Source organism: Anopheles funestus, chromosome 2RL (assembly GCF_943734845.2).
Source record: "Anopheles funestus chromosome 2RL, idAnoFuneDA-416_04, whole genome shotgun sequence".
In the NCBI taxonomy this organism is placed as follows: Eukaryota; Metazoa; Arthropoda; class Insecta; order Diptera; family Culicidae; genus Anopheles; species Anopheles funestus.
This window is the reverse complement of record NC_064598.1, coordinates 3309477-3329271: the sequence shown is the minus strand read 5'-3', so window position 1 is coordinate 3329271 and position 19795 is coordinate 3309477. Positions and strand designations below refer to the sequence as shown.

The window sequence follows — 19795 nt, the reverse complement described above, 5'->3', positions numbered from 1 at the left end:
CAGCTGGAGGTTCGTGGGGGGGGGGGGTATGCTGTTTGTAAATCTTTAGCACCTCAACCAATACACGTTATACTAAGAAAAGCATTGCGGTGAAAGTCGAGCTGACCAATCTTGCCCCCCGTTCTTGGAAGCAGTTTGGCTAAAAGGAGGGACGGACCATCATCACATCTTACCCAGGAACTTTCTCTAACCGAACTGTATCTATCTTGTGTTTTCTCACTCTGCCGGTAGCTCTTTCGTATCGAGATAAAGATGCTAATATAATAAGTGACTTTGAAATTGGTTAGCAGATTAAGTTACTTTGTTACGAACAACGGTGCCACAGGACGGTCATGGCTCGTTAGATTGGCCAATGCACTGGGAATCTACGCCGGAGCTGTGCTGTGCTCGAAGGAAAAGCTTTGAGCCGTTTGAAGGAAAACAGTTCTGCAACAACTGACCATCAGCATTCCTTCAGTGGCTTTTCTGTTTTAGCTTCTGTTAAAGTATTACGATGTTTGTCTTCACAACCTATCTACGTCCTGAAGTACCTACCCGTCCCCCCCTCAATCAACAATCCGTTTCCTCCCCGGTTCCGGTGCTTAGTTTTTCGAGCATCAGCTTCCTGCTCTCTTGCGGTTAGACTTCTTGATTTGCACTTGTGGCGGTGTGCAGATTCATCACCGTCAACTACCACCGGTGGAATTTCTATTACCGACTGAACCCAGCTGAAGAACAGTCGAGATCCGGACTCAAGGAGCGTACCATGCAAGTTGTTTCTTTGACAAGCTTGAAAACCACTCGTAAGAATGGCAACGTTTCTCTTGCTGTTGTTCCATGCGGACCAGTGCGGATGACTTCCGACAAAACTTAACCACTTCAAACAATGATGGAAGTTTGTAAATAAGGTTGCATTATCCCTTAGAAACGTGTGAGCTAGAGCCGTAGGGAATTCATGCAATTTGATTCAATTACACGCCCTTTACAATAGACACTGTCAACAGAATTCCGGACAAACTTCTAGTTTTAGGTGAAAACACTTCCATTCAAGTAAATCACATTGTATAAATGTTGTTTTTTCACATTTTATACTGTTTAACATATCAAAAGTAAATTTTGTCCAAATATACTACCAAAAAAACACTTGGACGCTACATGCATCACTGTTATGAACAAAGGTTCATTTTTCGAACTACGTTCCATAGTATTATGTACTATGTAGTAATGGATCTTTTTTCTGGTAAGCCCATCGTTCTTTGATGGATTATTCATACCACTTTCGTTCAACGATGTGACGCATGTTGCAGGCCAAAATTTGGACGTTGTTCGCACTAAAAAAAACTCTCCTCGGTTCGTGTAAATGATGAATGGCTCAAAGGTATGAAAAGAACATACATCGCGATTTGAGCAAGAACTTACAAGTAGTATGTCATTCTATTTCATTCTTTCATAGATTTATGTTACACCGCTTGCATGCATTTCTGATCGATGGTTTTGTGCGGTTCTACAACATGTATGGCCATATATCAAATAATCAACAAAAAAGTTAAACAGTATTACCGAACTGAAACTGATCATATACACGAATAGAGTGGGAATTGAATATTACTACCACCAACCACCAGGCGTCTCCATTACAGAATTACAGTAAACAACTAGGCGTCTCCATTACCGAATTACAATAAAGAACTAGGCGTCTCCATTAGGAATAGAATATTAAAATTTTATATTTATTTATTATATATTCAATTTGCAATTCTAAGACACGTTATATGTCATAACGCTATAAAAACTAATCCAACCTCTGTTCTGGTCTTAAAGATGAAACGTGTGTGTCATATTTGGCTGTTCCTCACTTTGTTTTGACCACACGCGCAAAACAACTATGCTTTTCGCTTGTAACATTCCGATTATAGTCACTACGTAGAGGACACTAACAGCGAACAAACATGTGTCGTTCTCCTATCCCTAGCTCAAGCAATGCACTGTGGATCCGCTTGTTTGAGCAGCGACCTGGAAGAAAAACACACGAACGGAAATGTGACGGGACCCAGACAAGCCGGGTCGTCGTCGGTGTGTGTTGAAGTGCGGAAATCCTAACATCAACATCCGTGTGACCTGTATGTTCAACAGCATGCAGTTTTTTGCAGTCCACAGTTTTTGATGTTTTGTTTTTGTTCGATGGTGAGTGTTAAGAGCTCTTTATCGATCTAGTAGTGTACGGGTAAATAACATTTGTGTTTCAACAAATCCGAGCATTTTGTTGCAAAACTTTACTTAAAATAGTTTATTTTTTTTTTTTTTTTTTTTGCTCGGTTAGAACGGCCTGGCCGTATCAAGACTTATTTTACCACGTAGCAGGATAGTCAGTCCATGCTACGGGGGGACGGTCCGGATGCGTTTTGAACTCCGGTCCTACCGTGCGGATCGGCGCCGTTTATCACATACACCAACTTGCCGCCCCATCTAAAATAGTTTATATAGTTTTACACACATGAATAACTTAAATTTAAGTATTTTTGTGACCATTTTAGAGCTTTATGGTTATGTAAATAATAATTTCAAACATTATGATAGCTTGTTAAAAAAAATAGCATAGATCAAGCATATTTTCGAACATAAATTCTACTAACCGCTCACATAATGATCATACTTTTATCCTTTCAAAAGCCCCAAAACGAACACAGCGCTCCTTAACAATTTGCTACGAAAGCTACACACCATTGAAACGAAAACCATTGTCGCTGCAAATGGATAGGATGTGTGCAAATAATTGCCTCAAAGTGGTCTAGATATGATCGGTACCGAAAGGGAAACGGATAGACCGGGGACGCACACACACACATTTTGTGCCAACCGAAACGCCAACCGGAATGGTGTGTCTCGTTTCGAGTGGGTCAATGATTTCGCCAAGAAAACCCCATCTCCATTATCGTTTTTTGGTCATTGGTGGTGCGGCGGCGGCGGCGGATTGAAGAATGTAGCGCAAAGGAAGCATGAGAAAACACTAATAGAAACAGCTTGCTTCATCAGAAAGACGTTTATCCCCGTTATCTTGCATCGTAGTACCAGCACGAGCGAACGAACGAATTTCGCCGTCGGGCAAAGGACCGATAATGGACCGATCGAAGGCGAAGAGACCCAATTTCGTTTCGGGGCAAAGAGGATTAAATCCTAAACTTGTTGTGAAGTTGCGCTTGTGTCGTATTGACGACGCCAGCGACGTGCGCTACGAAGACGGAATTGGTCCGCTCAATCGTATCCCATTGCATGCTGCTCCGGGTTGGAACTGAATGTCGGTCGGGTCGCACTTTAGATAATTGAATCAGACGAGTAGCGTCAGTACTCGTACGGATGGCACAATGTGTCGGAAGGGTGGAAATAAAGCTGGCAAGCGATTTTGTGGCGTGGATAGCGTGTCTCATTTATCGGGTGAATTTATTTACCTTTGATTGCCCAAACGATGGAAGCAGTGGTATGGTAAATTGAACGAAGTAGTTCAAAATAGCTGAATAAAAACGATCTCAATTATCAGTGCAATTGAGTACTCGTTTACTTTTTGGAACGGAATTTTGTTTTCCATTTATTTTTTAAACTTTAAATCGTTATCCTTGATGTGCGATGGCATTAAATCCATCTTTCCATCAGTTTCGTATTAATAAAAGCATCACTTTACTTAAAGCAAATGTAAAAATCCTCTTTGATATTTCTCAACGTTCTGCTCTAAATCTAAACACATTGATTATCCTTCTTGTTAGATAGCGTTCTGTCCCAATACCTTGTGAATTTATCGTACACGATAAGCCCAAGCTTCAGTGTGGCGTTACCGTTTAGATCATAGGACTTTACTCTCTAGCCGTAGAGACATGCAAATGGAACCGATGATGGTTTGGTCCGGATAGAGTAGTTTTACCTACCCGATACCCGGGGTCCGTCCCGAGCTATTTTATTGTACATCTTTCACTTGGTTTTTAACCTACACAAAGGCAAACAATAGAGGTGCCCAACATGTGCCGAAGATACGGGGGGGCACCAGCACGAGAACGGGTTGCGTAAAATGGGATGCGAAGTCAAGTGGCAGAATCGATTTCGCGTCCTGAAGCACTGGTAAGCGTTGTGATGCCTCATTGATTGCATTTGCTTTCACCGTGCTATGCACCGTACTGCCACCATCAGCATCAAATCGATTCTTTCGGGCTGGTTCGTCTACGGCCCCATCATTGGGTGGTCACTAACCGCAGCAATGTCTACATGCGCCGGATACTTTGCTATCAGCTGCCGTATCATCGATAGTACATTCCAACAAATCGAATCCTCTCATGATCCGCATGTGTTCATCCCCATCCCCCGGAACTCTACCATTGCGCCGTTGCACTATTTCCAAGTGCCCTGAAACTGTTGATGCATCCCAGCGCTAACTTACACATAGAGTTTCCCCTTTTGTTGCACTTTCCCTTCCCACTTCCCCCACCATCCACTTTGCTGTAGTATGAGGACTTCGTGGAGAAGCTCTTCTCGGCATCACCATAGCAATGGACCATCTCCACCGCTCATCGTGCCCACTCGAACATTGGTTTTGCAATCTTTTCATCCTGCACCGTGCGCGTTCGGATGCACCACACTTGGCAGGTCTTCCACTGCAAGTGCATCGCATCATCTTTCTTTCTCTTTCTTCCTGTTGATAAATATTTGAACGAGTGGAAAGCGCATCCATTGCACATCCGGGTTTGTTGTATCCTTTTACATAGATATTATCACCGTCTCGACGCTCCTTACACCACCCATTCGTTCGCATTAGATTAGGATGTACACTTACGGGGCCGTGCCGTTGTTTACGGTGTAACTTCGCGCTACCGCAACAACAGTTGATGAATACGGTACATCCGGCGGTGTCTCGGCGGTAATCCATTACCCTGATGAGGTAAAATCCAAAAATTATAGACCCCTTGGCTACAAATCTTAACCACCGTCATCCGGTAGAGAGGTTCGTCGCTTGTTGCATGGCTTTGAAGATTCCGCTCAATAGTGTAATGGTAGGTAAAGATGTTTCTTGGAAATTACATCATTATGAAGGTATTTTTCAGAAGTACTCTTTAGATTTGCTAATAGGTTCGAATCGAATTAAATTCATTTAACTTTTTTCTTTATTTTACCTTCACCACCGGTTGATTACATCAGACGCATCGAACAATGGCACTCTAAATAAATGCATTTACGTTTCAGATGTAAAACTGCTCCATATCATCGCATCTAGTTCCAACCGAATACGGCACTCGAATGCACAGGAAAATCGAATACTCATAGACCAGTGAAGTTGCGGCAAACCCCGGAAACATTTTCCTGGTGTCCATAGTGTTACACTGCTGACAGCAAACGTACTAGCAGCAGCCGAATCGTGTTCCATTACAAACATCTTACCTCCCCCCAAAAACCTCTATCGTTCCCAAAGCTTTTTCCCTGGAATACATCGCACTTCAATCAAAATGTATTACCGCGCGCTCTGTCCGACCAAAAACCAAATGAGAATATGAATGGGAATGAGAAAGACAGTGTGAGGATGTGATCGTAAATGCATACTACTACTCCTGCTACAACTACCACAGCAAAACCTTCATCAAATAAGATGCAATTTTGAATCAGGGAGAACACAACCGCGGTGAGGATGCCCATCAACAAGCGCATTCCGTTGCGCGGTTCCCAGAAGCCTAACGACCGAGGAGCGAGACTAGACGCGCAATAGTCAATTCTGTCCCGATAATCGATTACTGCAGCTGGACGATACGATGATACACCAAAAACCTACACGAAAGATGTGTTCGCCTGTGAAAGGATTGCCGCATCGATGTTCATGCGTTCCTTTTGCTGGGAGGTTTTTGCAAAACACCACCCTCGTTGAGACTGTCACCTGATGCAATAGTGAATTTCCAACAGGAACAAATGCCACCGAACGGTCGAATGAAGTTAACCAACCAAATATTCCCAAACCCAACAACGCAGTCCGGTTGGACGCATCTCGACAAGCTCGAAAACTGGTTGGAAATGTCTATACACGCTAAGGCTTGCTAGCGATGAGGATGGCTTCGAATGGGTCTTCCGCATCGTCGGTAGATTGAACCATTGGCATACACGGTAGCGCGTGTGTGTGTGTGTGTATGTGAGCAGTTTTAATTGGCTCTGGGTGGGCTTAATTTCATCGCAGTATCGATTGACGGACGGGTTCCGAAAGTGCATTACCATCCACGTCCGTACGTGGGACGTTTCCATTGGATACTGACGAGCGTTTGGGCAGACAGTCGAATGTTCGTCCCCTTAAAAGTGAACGAGCTCACCGAGACGAAACACTCTTCAAATTTGTATTGCATCGATTGCAAATCAACAATTCTGCCGCTGCAACTATCACGGGTGGACCCATCGGTGTTGGGTTAACCTGTACACAGCAATCATTATCCAATGGAAACATCATTTCTGGAAATTCCCAAAATATCATCCCATCAAAGCATTTCCGCACGCAACCAGTTGCAGATGGCAAGGTATATGGTTTCACTCTAGCCCAGTGAAAATGAACCATACCGAATGCCAACGTAGCGCATTTTTACACTGTAATACCCCGTAGGTGCTTAGATCCCTTTTTTTTATTCTTACACCAAAAACTTTTTCCTAACAGCCATTTTTATCATCTCTTTGCAAGTCAGTACTCAAAGCGGCAAAGGGCAAAAATCTCTTACACACCAAACCCTCCTCCTTACGCGAAAGATGGAAAGAAAAGGGCTTTTAAAAAAGGAAAACATTTTCTCTATGTGACACACACTAGCAAAAAAAACCCCAGAAGTAAGTATGCCCCAAAAATCCATCCCCCGTTCAGACGCAACTCGTTTCCTTGGTAGATATTACGCAAGAAAAAAAAACATCTCTAGCCATACATTTCTTCCCCCCTTCACAAAAACATTCATTCCCCAAACCACACACCACTAAAGGGAGCAAATTGAAAACGATGAAAATATGCTGACTCCTCGGGGCCCGGAGCATCATTCCCGATATGTCGCTCTAGGGTTCAGATAAAAGATAGACACGGCTGCCGGAGAAGTGAAATCACAAAAGAAATACTAAAAGGAGACTACACCGCAGCAAATGGGTGGTAGCGGACCCGGGGACGTGTGTTAGCAAAAGGAGTTATAAAAGATAACGTCTCGTCCTCGTTTTCTTCGCGACGGTTGGTGGAAAGCAGAAAACGGAAAAATGAAATGAAAAAGAATTTATCCCTTTTTGGCTTCATCCCCAAAAACCGGTTCGGGGTCACCGCGGTGAAGACCGCGCGGCTCCGATGGGTGTAACATTTTTCTGGGATTTTTTTTCCCCCATTCTGGAACTACATTTGCGGGAGGAAGGGATGAGGTTACGAACGAACCGTTATTCTTTGCCGTCCGTTTTGGCAACCTTTTTCGGCATCGCTCGACTTATACCGAGCGCACACACGTAACGCCCACGCCCTGCCCACGTCCACAAGTAACTTCGTAGAAAGCCGAAACAAACCCTCTATGCTTACTGCACGGTTAAGCAAAACAACGCTTTACCGAGTGCTACCCCGAATGCAGCGTACGTGGTATTCTAATGCGGATCGCAGGTATAATTTCAGAATCCTTTTTCACTTCGAGAAGATCCCAGGTATAATTCCCGAACCCTCTTTCGCTTCGCGATTTGTGGACGCGTCCAGGACAGGACCCAATTTTTTTGAAATTTTGTATGACTTCGGCTTTTGTGGACGTCTCATGAGCCGTCGTGTGTACGCAGCCATATAGCTTTTCCTTCCCTTAAAGTTCCCCTCACTCGCACCGGTTTGTTCCGAAAAGAAAAATCTTTCAGTGGAGACGGAGATACGCTTAACTTTTCCTCGTCTGGAATTGGGGAGTGAGGGGTTTTCCTCGGTGTAAGAAGCGGATAAGACTTTCGATCTCAAGACCCTACCCGGGAAGAGAGAGAGAAAGGGAAACGCAAAAGTTGGTGAACCGGAATTAGGATCCGAATCACAGAAACGTCGAATTTCCGAAAGGATACACAGGAAAACGCCAACGGTCGCTCCTTTCCCCCGTAGGGGTGGGGTGGAACAGCCGGGAATGGAATGAGTGTGAAGAAGATAAGCAAGACGATTACTGAAAGGAAAAGAAATAGAAAAACCCCGAAATGCACATGCTGAAAAGAGACCATCCGTAATGGTTACCGATGGAAACGGATAGGAGTTTCCGTACCATGGAAGCGATTATAGGTTTTATGATGTTGTTACTGCCTTCACTAAACCTAACCTTTTGCTTCGTACACCATGATAGAACCGAACGAACAGAACGCCAACGAAGTGGTGGAAAGGTCCGCAGCAGGAGACGCACCTTTATTCACTCCTCGGGACAGGCACGGTAACTTGGATTTTTAGGTTTTGCTTTATCTTTTTACTTTTTTCCTTTTATTTCCAACTTTAGATGATTTCAAACAAACGCTTCGGCATGCATTCGCTTCCGTGCCATTTCCGTTTCATTTCCTCGTACACAAAGCGGCGCACAGGGGAAATCCGCCTCCTTCAGGTTGAAGGTAAGCAGGAGAAAGGAAAATACAAATCCAGGGAGTTAGTGGAGAGTCCCGGGGTTGGGGCGAGTTGTACGAAATGTTGACACCCGCACCGACTCCTTCGGGGAAGGCTTTTCTGGGGTTTTGTTGCGGTGCGATCAAATCGGAAGTTCCATTTTCCCAACGAAAATCTCCCTTTCTACGAAATGAGCGGGGGTAGGCTGTCGGGACGAGCGGGGTACTGGTGGAAACGAGAGGCGTAAAGGAAGCGGAAAATTATGTGCTGAAAACCTTTCGTGAAACCTTTAGAAGCTACTTTCTTCTCCGCGTTGGGGAAAAAGAGATCCAATGATGATGATGATGATGATGATGATTTTCACTGAAAAAGCCAAAAGAATGGAAAGTGTCGGTTGTTGTGTTTGTTGGTGGGCAGATAGCAATCAGCGATGGTGTCACGCTGCCTGATGACTTCTGAAAACGTGAACCGCGAGATCGGAAAGGTTTTCGTGGCCGTGAGTCTTTAGGGGTGGGGAATGGAAAGAGAAAAAAAGGCAAGTTGCTTTTTGGGTGAAACATTTCACAAGAGTTGGAAGTCCTAGCGCAGTGAATTTAGATCTTATCAATTGGAACACAACCGAGCGGTGCGGAATTTCATGTACCCGAGCGAATATTGACTTGATTTTGTAGCTAAGCTATGAAAAATGTTCTCAAGTCGTCTACAGTCGTTATCAAGAGCTTCACATTTTCCATTCTGTTTTCTTTTTGCTTTTCATACTTTGAAAAGGTTGATTTGTTTGTACCCAATGTGCGCGAGAGTTATAAAAGCCTTCAATTTCTTATCTCATTTTAACAAAAATAAGATCCAAATGTTGCATCAAAGTGAAGAAGTTATGGAAGTTAAATGGATAGGTTAAAACGAACTTGAATATAGGAAGGTAGCTCTGGAAGATTTAGACTATTCTATAGTTTTTGAAGAATAAAATTGGTTCTGTGTATAATTTTCCCGTATTACAGCAAGTGAAAATAAAATTTCAACTTCTATAACTGTCTCTAATTTCCACACATGAACTTGACTTGTAATACTTGTAATGCTTGTAATACTTCTAAGTAACCATTTTACTTTTTAGTTATTTCAATTTTACTTCACTCTTTGGTGGAAAAAAAGTTCAACTCATACCTTTTTAATGATTGTATAATAATTAAGAACATTTATTTCAAGGATCTAGCACCTCACAGATGTCTGTCAAACACCCATGAGAATATCATAATCTTAGAAAAAAACGGCATAATAGCAACACTTTCGAAACATTCACTCCAACACTAAAGCACCAGACGTTGGTGTTTTCCACCCTTCCGAAAGGACATTTCCCGAACCGCAAAACCTCCTCACAATACAAACCCATCTCGTAAGGTGCGGTGCCACTGGGACGATGGAGAAGATTTAAAAACCACCCGAGGCAAATGGATGGATAACTAGTGATACTAATGGGTCTGGAAGGCCGGGCCGTTTGTTGGTGGCGGGGTGAACATAATCTTCGAGTGTTAAATGATCAAAGCGAAAGAAGATTCATTTACCGGTCCTCTATGGAAGGATTTTGCGTTGCTGCTGGTTTGGGGCGAGAAATGTTGAAAGGCAGTTGGAATCGCTTTCAACACGTTCAGCCGGAAAGCAGTAATTTTCTTTCCACTTTCCATACTCCACCCACCAAAACGCGGGTGACAACTGGAAACGTCGCCTGTGGTGTGTGTGTTTGTTTGTTTTTTTGTTTGCTTTTACATCCTTTTTTACACCACACAACCCACTAGAACATTGAGCAAAGCCTTATGTCTCTTAGTTAACTTTACCGACTGGTGGTTGTGGAGTGGATTGACTGCTTTCTCCTTTTCCACGGTCCAGCACCAGTCCCAGTTCTCTTCCCAGCGCCGTGGGAATACTTAATGAATATAAATTCGTTTGAAATGTAATCAGAAAAGTAATTATCACGAAAACGGAGCGCAATGATGCTCTGAAAGCAACGCACAAAAAGCACCAACACCACTGACGGCGCTTTTCGAATGTACGAGACTTCAACCATTCTCACCATATCTCGGAAGAAATTTGTCGAATAGGCAAAACATTTTCGAGTCCACTTGGACTTCCCAGGAACGACGGGGGGAGGTCCGACAGGTGAATGGAAACGAAAGCAAAGAAAAGAAACAGCTTAAATCTTGATTAATGAACAACCAAAGTGAACCGGATAAGTTGCTGATGCCTAAAATATTCCATTAATTTCGTACCACCACAAGCGAGAAGACGCTTGAAGATAGAGCGAAGCGCTTCATGGCTATCAGCAAGGTAATGTTTGTGGTTTATAGTGCCCAAAGTGCATAATGTACGAGAATTTAATAAGTGCACTTTATGAATTGCAGGATTTTTTACACATTACGTGATCTTTATGTTTAATATGTTGGTTCTTAATAAAAATTCATTGTTTCGAAAGAAACCTCATAAAACGCAAAATTTATTTATTTATAAAAATATTTATATTATTCATGTTACGATACAATTAATAATAAACACAAATTATTACAACAGAATATTAGTTCATGCAATATACTTTATTGATTCTATACTTACGCCCAGATATGAAGGGATGTATTTTGAAGAACTCACCTAAAAAGAAAAGAAAAACACAAATATCATTATAAGCTCATTTTAAATGTTTTTAAAGTATTATTTTATTCCAGCAAATATATTTCTAAAACTTTTGCTCCTTAACAGCTGTAAATATGTTTTATGTTTTCATTTATAAAATAAATGCTTTGTTTTTCACTTTAAACGACACAAATAAATAAACATCATTACAAACTAGGTCAGTCTGCGTAAGGAACAAAACATACTAAACAAAAAAACAAGCTCAAAGAAAGAAACCGTCAGCGATGTTTATATGAAAGGATTATTTTCTGTATTTAGAAGAAATAAAGGATATCCAATTTTCTTTTGCCAACGCTAGCGTCCTGTTACAACCCGTTGATGCTGTTGTTTTCCGTTCACTATCACCCTTCGACACCGGGACACAAACAATGAAACAGCAATTCCACCATAAGCAACCACCGAAAAAGGACACAAAATCATTCGAGTGAAGCGAAAAAGTGAAGCACACCGAAAACTTTTTCGTTCAAACGCATATCCCCGGTACCGACGGTATGGGACAGAAGCAGGAGTTCGACTTTACGCGCGGCAAGTAGCAGAAAGGCGTACCCGAAATTGGCAACTGCTGCAAAGAAATCTGACTCCGGGGTAGATCCGTCGGTGACCTAGCTCCGATCCCACCACCAAGACTGACCAAGGGCAGAGTGTGACGACTGCGGGACGGCGAAAAGATGTTGGAAATTTAATTTGTCTAGCAGTTTGCTAAAGTGCCCTCTAGTTGCATTAAGCATGGTTGCACAGCGGGTGCTCCCGTTATCGAACCGAGTGCGGAAGGAATGGGTGATGGGTACGAATTAAGCGCAGGATGGAAAGCGAAATCACTACGAAAATTCTTTCGAGAAAAGTTTCCAAGCAGCAACCAGAGCAAAGGATTAGCAGGGGAAGCGAGAGAGCGAGAGAAAGAGCGCGCGGGAGTGATAAATTATTCCCGACCGAAACGTGCGGCGAAACGTGCCAAGTGGTGATGACCTTTTTGCTGCTGTTTGGTTCCGCTCGAACACCACTAGTTATTTACGAAACGATGTACGTAATGGGGTGAGGCGAAAGGAATGGGGAAAAGATACGCAAAACGAAGCACAAAGAAAAGAAAACGATCTTTGAATAAGAAATGCAAATCTAAATAATACGGATTGCATAGAGCAGGCAGCGTTAGTTTGCGCAGACAAATAAAACCTGTACAAGATTGTACGAGAAGAAAAATGATATATTTGACACTTCCGATGTTGTTTGCATTGGTAGTGTAAGCTAACTTCTTCGTAACAATAATATGGATAAAAACGTTTCATTCAATATTTTGTTGCGTTTAACACAATACGACGAAAAAACTCATTATTTTAACTTAATATAAATTAAAATATAAAAAAGCATTACCCAAAAAAAACTATGAAATTAATACAAAACTTCTCAGCAAACGTGCTAATTAACCACTCAAATGTTCATCATTAATTACATTTGTACCAGTAACAAATCATTTCACCGAATTGTGGAATTCATTCGTTTACAAAGAACATAAGAAAACCCCTAACTCAAAACGCCAATTCACCATTCAATCACTGCCACCGACCCAAAGTATCCTGTTGTAGAATTTGCAATATTGTTCTCATAATGGTCCTTAAAACCATCGTTTTCAAACCAAACGGGGGTTGAAAGAGAGTGATCAAGAATACCGATCAATTTCGCGAAGAATTTTCCCCCATCCTCCCTGAGTGGGCAACTGGCACGATGGCACCTTTATATTCCGGGGGGGCGCGTTCTAGCACTTTTACCAGTGCCACTTGTCGAGAAAATCTCTTTCCATTTGGTTTTAATTAAGCGCAAATTTCGTTGCTTCTACTGCAAACGCCTACCCCACACCACCCTTACGCGAAATGGTGGAAAAGTGCAAAACCAAACGCGCACTCGGGTGTGGAAAATCCTTCCCATCCTTTTCCCGTCACGCTCGTTCGTGTTATTGATGCCCTCTCCCGGGGTTCTGTGCGCTGGAGAGCACTAGAGAAAAAATCCACCAGCGCTGAATTCCTATGATGATCCTGCACGAGTTTGCAACGCGAGAGGAAGGAGTGGGGTAGTGGAAAATGGTGAGGAAAAATAAATAAAATCAGGCGAAAGGAAACGAGGGTCATTCAAATAAATTACCGGTGTCTTTTTCCGAGCTCCAGATTCGGATGTTTTGTGGAAAGCTGGTACCGCCACGAACAGTTCAACGGTGCACACTATGGGCAGTGGTTGTGTCAAGTGTCAAAAGTTGTTTTTTTTTTGTTTTAAAATTTGATGTGCTTTGAATACATTTCCATCCTGCTTTTCATCATCACATCAGCAGAACCTATTATTGTAAGATGATATTAATTAATTTGACCGAATGCCTGGTACGGGCCGCGACCACTGTGCGACTCGAATTCCCAAAAATTCTCCAACTCCTCGATTATATCCCGCTGCCAAAACAGTCCGCACTCCGAACCGTACAGAGACAACGAGCGCAAACGTGTGGAAACCGAATTTTACGGAGTGAAAAACAATTTTAATCACGTTTGCTTAACTTCATCCCGGCCCCTGTTTGAAAAGCGGCTTCGGTTTGCCGTGCACCAAACCAACCAACACACTCCCCCAACCCTCCGGGTTATCGAACCATACAGATGGGCCTTGTGTTTCCCTGCACACCGTTCAAAACTGTATGAGGAATGAGAAAACGTCCCCTTCACGCGCCATATCACGGTGGCCGAATATTCACCATTCGAAGTGATTTCATTTTGTGGATTTCAAAGGACCAATCTCCCTTCTCTTACAACTCTTACTACCCGTTTCGCACCAACCCGGTTATGCACGGGTACCAACAAAAAAATACCGGAGAGCCGGAAATGGTAAGGAAGATGGAAAATTTTCGGAAGCAAATCCGGATAACCTGCTGGATGGAGGTGAATTGGGAGTGAGACGTCAGAATAAATGAAAACAGTACGTTGCACAAAGCGAGAGATCATCAACAAACCGAGCCGAGTAAGAGGAGTGGTTGTCAGATTGAGCGAGAGAAGGGTGCTCGGGGGATGTGAAGAGGCACACGGGACACACTCTTTGCAAACGGTGCCATACGACCGTCGAGTCGTTTTGCGTTAATTAGCTCTCTTTGGCACTCTTCCGGAAGGTGATGAGGGGATGCAAATGATGAAAATGTACGGCTAACGATTTGAGCACCGGAGTCGGACAGAAGGAAAGCACCAGCAGAGGGGTGGGCGAGTGGTTGGATGAAGAAGGTTAGAGTATTCAAACCTGAAGGGGTCAAATACGAAAACCGTAAACCATCGCAAAACAACCCTTCAGAGGCGATCAACCAACACATTGACGCGTTTGACCACGAGCATACAATCAGAGCATGGTTGTTTCGGGCAAACTGGGCAAATAGGGACTAAGGGTAAGGGAAGGAATTGATTCGCTCAATGCAAAAGCGGAATTTCCTTTTGCTGTGTATGTGTGTGTGTGCAAAAGTGGGATTGAAATTCGAATAAAATACGACCAAATTGCTCACAATGCATACGGTGATTAAACGAAATGTGGTCCCCACACATTTGTCCCCGCACATAATGACACCAGCATAAAGTGGTGTAGCAGATAATAAATGCATGAATGCCATTTTCCATGCATAGAAAATAAAGCAAATTTTTTCAAGAAAAAACATACTAAAAGGAGTTGCGGTTATAGAAGTAGTATTTCTAACATGTTTAATTTGTTAAAGTAATTAAAGAAATATAAGAAAATTTATTAAATAAATAAAAAACGAACACCATCACATAACTTACCACTTACCACCAAACACCAATAATGATACAAATATAACAACATTAAATACAATCAAATCAGACACGAACAAAAACGTTGCACTCAACGCAAGACATGTCGCGCGATGGGAAGGTAATAATTTTCAACGTCCTGCATACATAATACATTATAACCATTCAATATGCAATTCATCGCCAGTCACCGTAGAATTTGTGTATCGTTAAGGCGTAAATAACAGGACGCCAGGCTAAATAACTTCCCTCTCCTGTATTAAATTGACATTCAATTCAAACCACCACAGCTTCAAACGCGCACACACGCACACTTGGAATTGGAATTGTGCTGCAAATCGTTACCGACGGCCGGTCGGGGAGTAGCGAAAGCTAGGAAATCCATTTCATCCCTTCAAAGTACCCCCTTTGGGAAATGGATGACTTTATCGATGGTGTTTGAAACTGTCGGAATATGTCGCCATACGCCGCGTGCAGGGCTGAAATACATTTTGTCGGTACGATTTTCAGCTGTGTTGATGGAATATTTATTACCAAATTTCACGCAAATCGAAATCCTTATTCATAGGCAGAGTTGATGCGATTCAAAAGTTGATTCGGTTTCGTTTTGCGTGTTTCTTTTTTTTATGATTGTACGATTGCAAATAAATACAACATATCTTCCTGTCTCGCGTGGTGTCACAATCAACGTTAAGGTTAAAATAATATGCGAAGTAATGAAGATTATTATTCTTCATTTGTATGATAATTATGAAATTTAATACCATCACATCAATTCCAACACACATACACACACATACATGGAAGACATACTTTGGGAATAATGGCCAAACATGGCCAGAAACGCTTGACACGTTAGATGCCCTTCGCATGTTGGCAGTTAATAATTCAGCAAAACACAATCATTTCCCATCTACATAATTGCATCTCGATCAATGTGCGCTAAAGGCCAAAAACAACCCCTCAAATTATGAATCAAGTTTGGTTCGTTGTTGTTGTTGTTTTTCTTCCCCCATTTTGCTCTTGATTTTCAGTTCAAGTGCAGGGGGAAATTCGATACGGCAATCAAGTCGTTACATGCGCAACATCACCCTCTCTACCTTTACCCCCAAAAGCAAACCCAAACGAAAAAAAGTACCAAACGACACATGGTCACATTTTCAATATTGAAATTGTGGCCTTATTTCTACCCCTCGTTGAACGGCCGAAACATAGCTCGTTTGCACTCGTGTGGTGACCGTCCATAACGGGGGGTGTACGCCATAAAACATAATGCATACAAGCCGGGATTGTAGCCGGGATTTGCTATGACACTAGGGAATTATCCTGCCAAAGAGAGTGCCCGTGGGGACATTTGCCTCATTGGGGGAAAAACGGTCAGCTGCAGAGTGTATCTTTCCCTTGTTGTACTGTCGCGTGTTGGAGGAGGATGATGATGTTACGGTTGATGACACGACTTCCCCTAGTCTGTTTTGAGCTGGCAGTTGGCAGTACATCACCTCCTCCTAAATAGAGGTAGAAATGGAAACAAAAGTGCTACAAACCCTACGCTGATTGGCCGCAGGGGTCGATTACTAGCGCTGCTGCAATATTGACAAATTTAGCATTCCATTGTTTTGTTGTTTGAGCGGTTAATTTGATTAGCGCGACCATTGAAGGGAGCGAATTTTGATGGTAGCAGACACACGTTAACGATATTGCATTACAGGGTTTTCCGGTTCAAGTCCTACGGTAGTAGGCAATTTTGGATTGTTTTCAGCTTAAACTGAAACATGTTGGGGTGGATGGGGGATCTTTCATCCTTTCTCTGGATGCTGTACATGCAGCAGAACAAAGTTGAACGAAAATTGAAAATCATACCTAGATTCTTTTCAAGTAGAAGTAGATATGGACACAACAACGAAACATCCCAGTTGAACTTCAACAAATTTCTTAAGTACAGTGGAGCGCCGATTATTCGGAAACCTTTTATCCGGCTGTCCCATTATCCGTGCAGCTCGGAAATGACAGTTCCAATAGCGAATTGACATATTATCTGCAATGGTATGGTACTATTAAAAAAAGGCTATTATCCGTGATATTCGTTTATCCGACAAGAGCCGGTTCCCGATGAGCGCGGATAATCGGCATTCCACTCTAGTTCAAACTTTACCTTTTGAGTTAATTTTTTCATTTGCTTATTGCTTTTTATTCGATATTCCATTAAAACTTCGCAAACTTATCTCAAATCCCTGTATGTAAAAATTGTTTTGATTTTCATATAATGTATTTTATTTTTTTATTGTCAAAACCAGATATTGAAAGCAGATTAATTTTATTTCATTTTCTTGACATAAATCAATTTACTCATTTCAATTTAAAAAAAAACGCATTCGAAACTTCGATGCATCAATTATGTAATCCACAAACATAATAACTTCAAGAAGTGAAGCAGCCCATATTGGTGCTGCTAATTACTTCATTTGGGCTGCACGAGAAAGAAGATGTATACTTGTTCGAATGCCGCTTCCCCCACGGGACTACTTCCCGAAAACCGTGCCGTGCCCGATGAGAAACACTGGCACCATCTCAACAGTTTAACAGCGTAACCATAAAACCAACTCCTAAAAACACCATACCTCACAACAACAGCCAGTCTCCACGATAGCACAGCTCCCTATCGCTGCTGCTACCATTTGCTTGAAAAGTTTACCAACGCCAATTTAATGCTTCACTGTCTTCTGGTACACCATTGGAACGGGCAAACGTTGAACTGGGAGAATAAACAAAGCAAAGAACAACAGTTCCCGGCCGGTCGATGCCAGCAAGACTCCGACCTCCGATGCCGCTAAGTTAACTTTCTCGTCCGTGTACGGGCTGGCCTCTAGCCCTCCATGGGTTTGCTACATTTTCCGGCACTAATCGTGGGCTACATCCGCAAACCTCACCGTGGAGATTTTCTTCTTCCTCCCACCCACCCATTCGTCCGCAACCGACGGTACCGTGCAAATGGATCGTTTTCACGATGCTAAAGGACTTTGCAGTACTTTGCCCGCACGAACCGTACCCATACCAACCCCGAAAAACGGCAAAAAGGTGACGGCCCATACACAAAAAGCCGCCGGAAAATATCTCCCCCCGGGGGAGTGAAAATTAAACGTTGCCAAAGCGAGAACACCTACGACGAACGACAACACCGGTTAAAGCGACACCAGTTTTCAATGCTGCCATGGGGCCATGGATGCCAGTAGCATGAAGACACCCATTCTCTTGCTTTTTCTTACCGGTGCTCTTTGGTTTGTTACGACTTCCCGTCCCCTGTCCCGGCTTCCCGGCTATCCGGACAGATTAGATAATAAACGAAGTGAAATTAATTAGCTTATCAACGTGCCCGGAATGGTTGAGCGGTTCTTGGCAAACGCGACCGAAACGGGTAGATTAAAAACCAGCCGCTCAAATGACGGCAGCAGAAAAATGACATCAAAGTCGGGGGGGAGCAAAATCTTTACAGATGCAAACATTAGTACAAATGATGAATTAACGCTGTTTTAATTTGAACTGAAACTCTCGTAAGTTGGGAAAATAATAAAGAGTTGAGTACAATTATGTTTAGGAATGTTTCTCTTTCAAGTAATTTGCCACTATTTGCCTTATATTCTCTATATTCAAATTACTTTTTCTTTGCTGAATTTTTGAGAATATTTTTCCAATATTCTGAAGAAATTATAACTCTATAGCTTTAATCATAATGCCAAATTTGTTCAGAAATTTGTTGGCATTTTACATTTAAATGCTAATCATAAATATACACTGTTAAAATATTTATCAAATTACATTAAGGAAAATGCCAAATATTTCTCATAAATCATCCCTTTCTAAAGACGATCGATTGGGTAGCGAATATTTGCAACCGGAAAGGAAAACTTAAAATTCATCAATGTCAAATTTTCAATCCAAAAGGATACATCATCTTCAGCTGCATCTGGAGCATCATTTTAAATGTTCCTCCCTCCATGTCCTTTGTTGACGAAATCCTTTCGGGTGTAAGAGTTCTTCAACTCAAGGTAAGATAGCAATGTTGATAGCTGCAATAATCCATATTCTCGGTACCACTCCCCACAACCACCAATGGTAGGAACTGCAGAATTATGCGAATGGTTGCGGTTCGCTTCGACCGTAGTGCCGATTGACGAGTCAGCGACGAAAATGATGATGAAATTTCACCAAAAACCATCCACTAGCACCGACCATCGTCAGGTGTAGCAGGAAATCTTACTCAGTTGTACAAACCATTTCAAGCGTATCTCTTTCGCCTACAAGTAAAGCTGCCATGTCACTTGTTAGACGGTTTCTTACCGACGCCTGATAAACTCTTGACGTGAAACAACTTCCTTTCTGCATTCCGCTCTTCCGTTCTACCGTGCCACCCTTGCGGTTTTACATTCCACCATCCTTTTCGCTTGTGGTGCCTTTTTCTTACGTCTAGCTTTGGAGGCTCCTGCCAACCGAAGATCCAAGACAGAAGCGGCAGTACCTTCCGTACCATTCCGGAGCGTGCACACACAGACACACAGCAACGCAAGTTTGCCTTTCGACAGTTTGTGGTTGAACTGGCTGACACCCGTTCCTGCCGTGGTTCTGCCTCACACCCAGCAACCGAAACATCTAACAACTTGACGATAAACCAGGATCTACCCGCAATGTCTGCCCATGCCACACACGAAGCATCTCCACCCCAGACCGGCATTTCAGGGAAGTTTTCAGAACTCGTTCTATGGAGGCGTTCGCTTCCAATCCTTTCACTCTACCTCTT

At 42.6% G+C, this 19795-nt stretch overlaps 1 protein-coding gene across 18 annotated transcripts in view; it reads right to left on the bottom strand.

Moving 5' to 3' along the window:
• Positions 1–19795, bottom strand: part of LOC125762571 (protein groucho-like) — a 198126-nt gene that overhangs the window by 87363 nt on the left and 90968 nt on the right. For 15 of the 18 annotated variants that reach the window (XM_049424820.1, XM_049424815.1, XM_049424821.1 and 12 more), the window contains exon 3: positions 11150–11185. The exons of the other annotated variants lie outside the window; for them this stretch is intronic. In XM_049424820.1, the coding sequence (XP_049280777.1) occupies positions 11150–11185 (36 nt within the window). The remainder of the gene's footprint in view (positions 1–11149; positions 11186–19795) is intronic. 18 annotated transcript variants of the gene reach the window in all.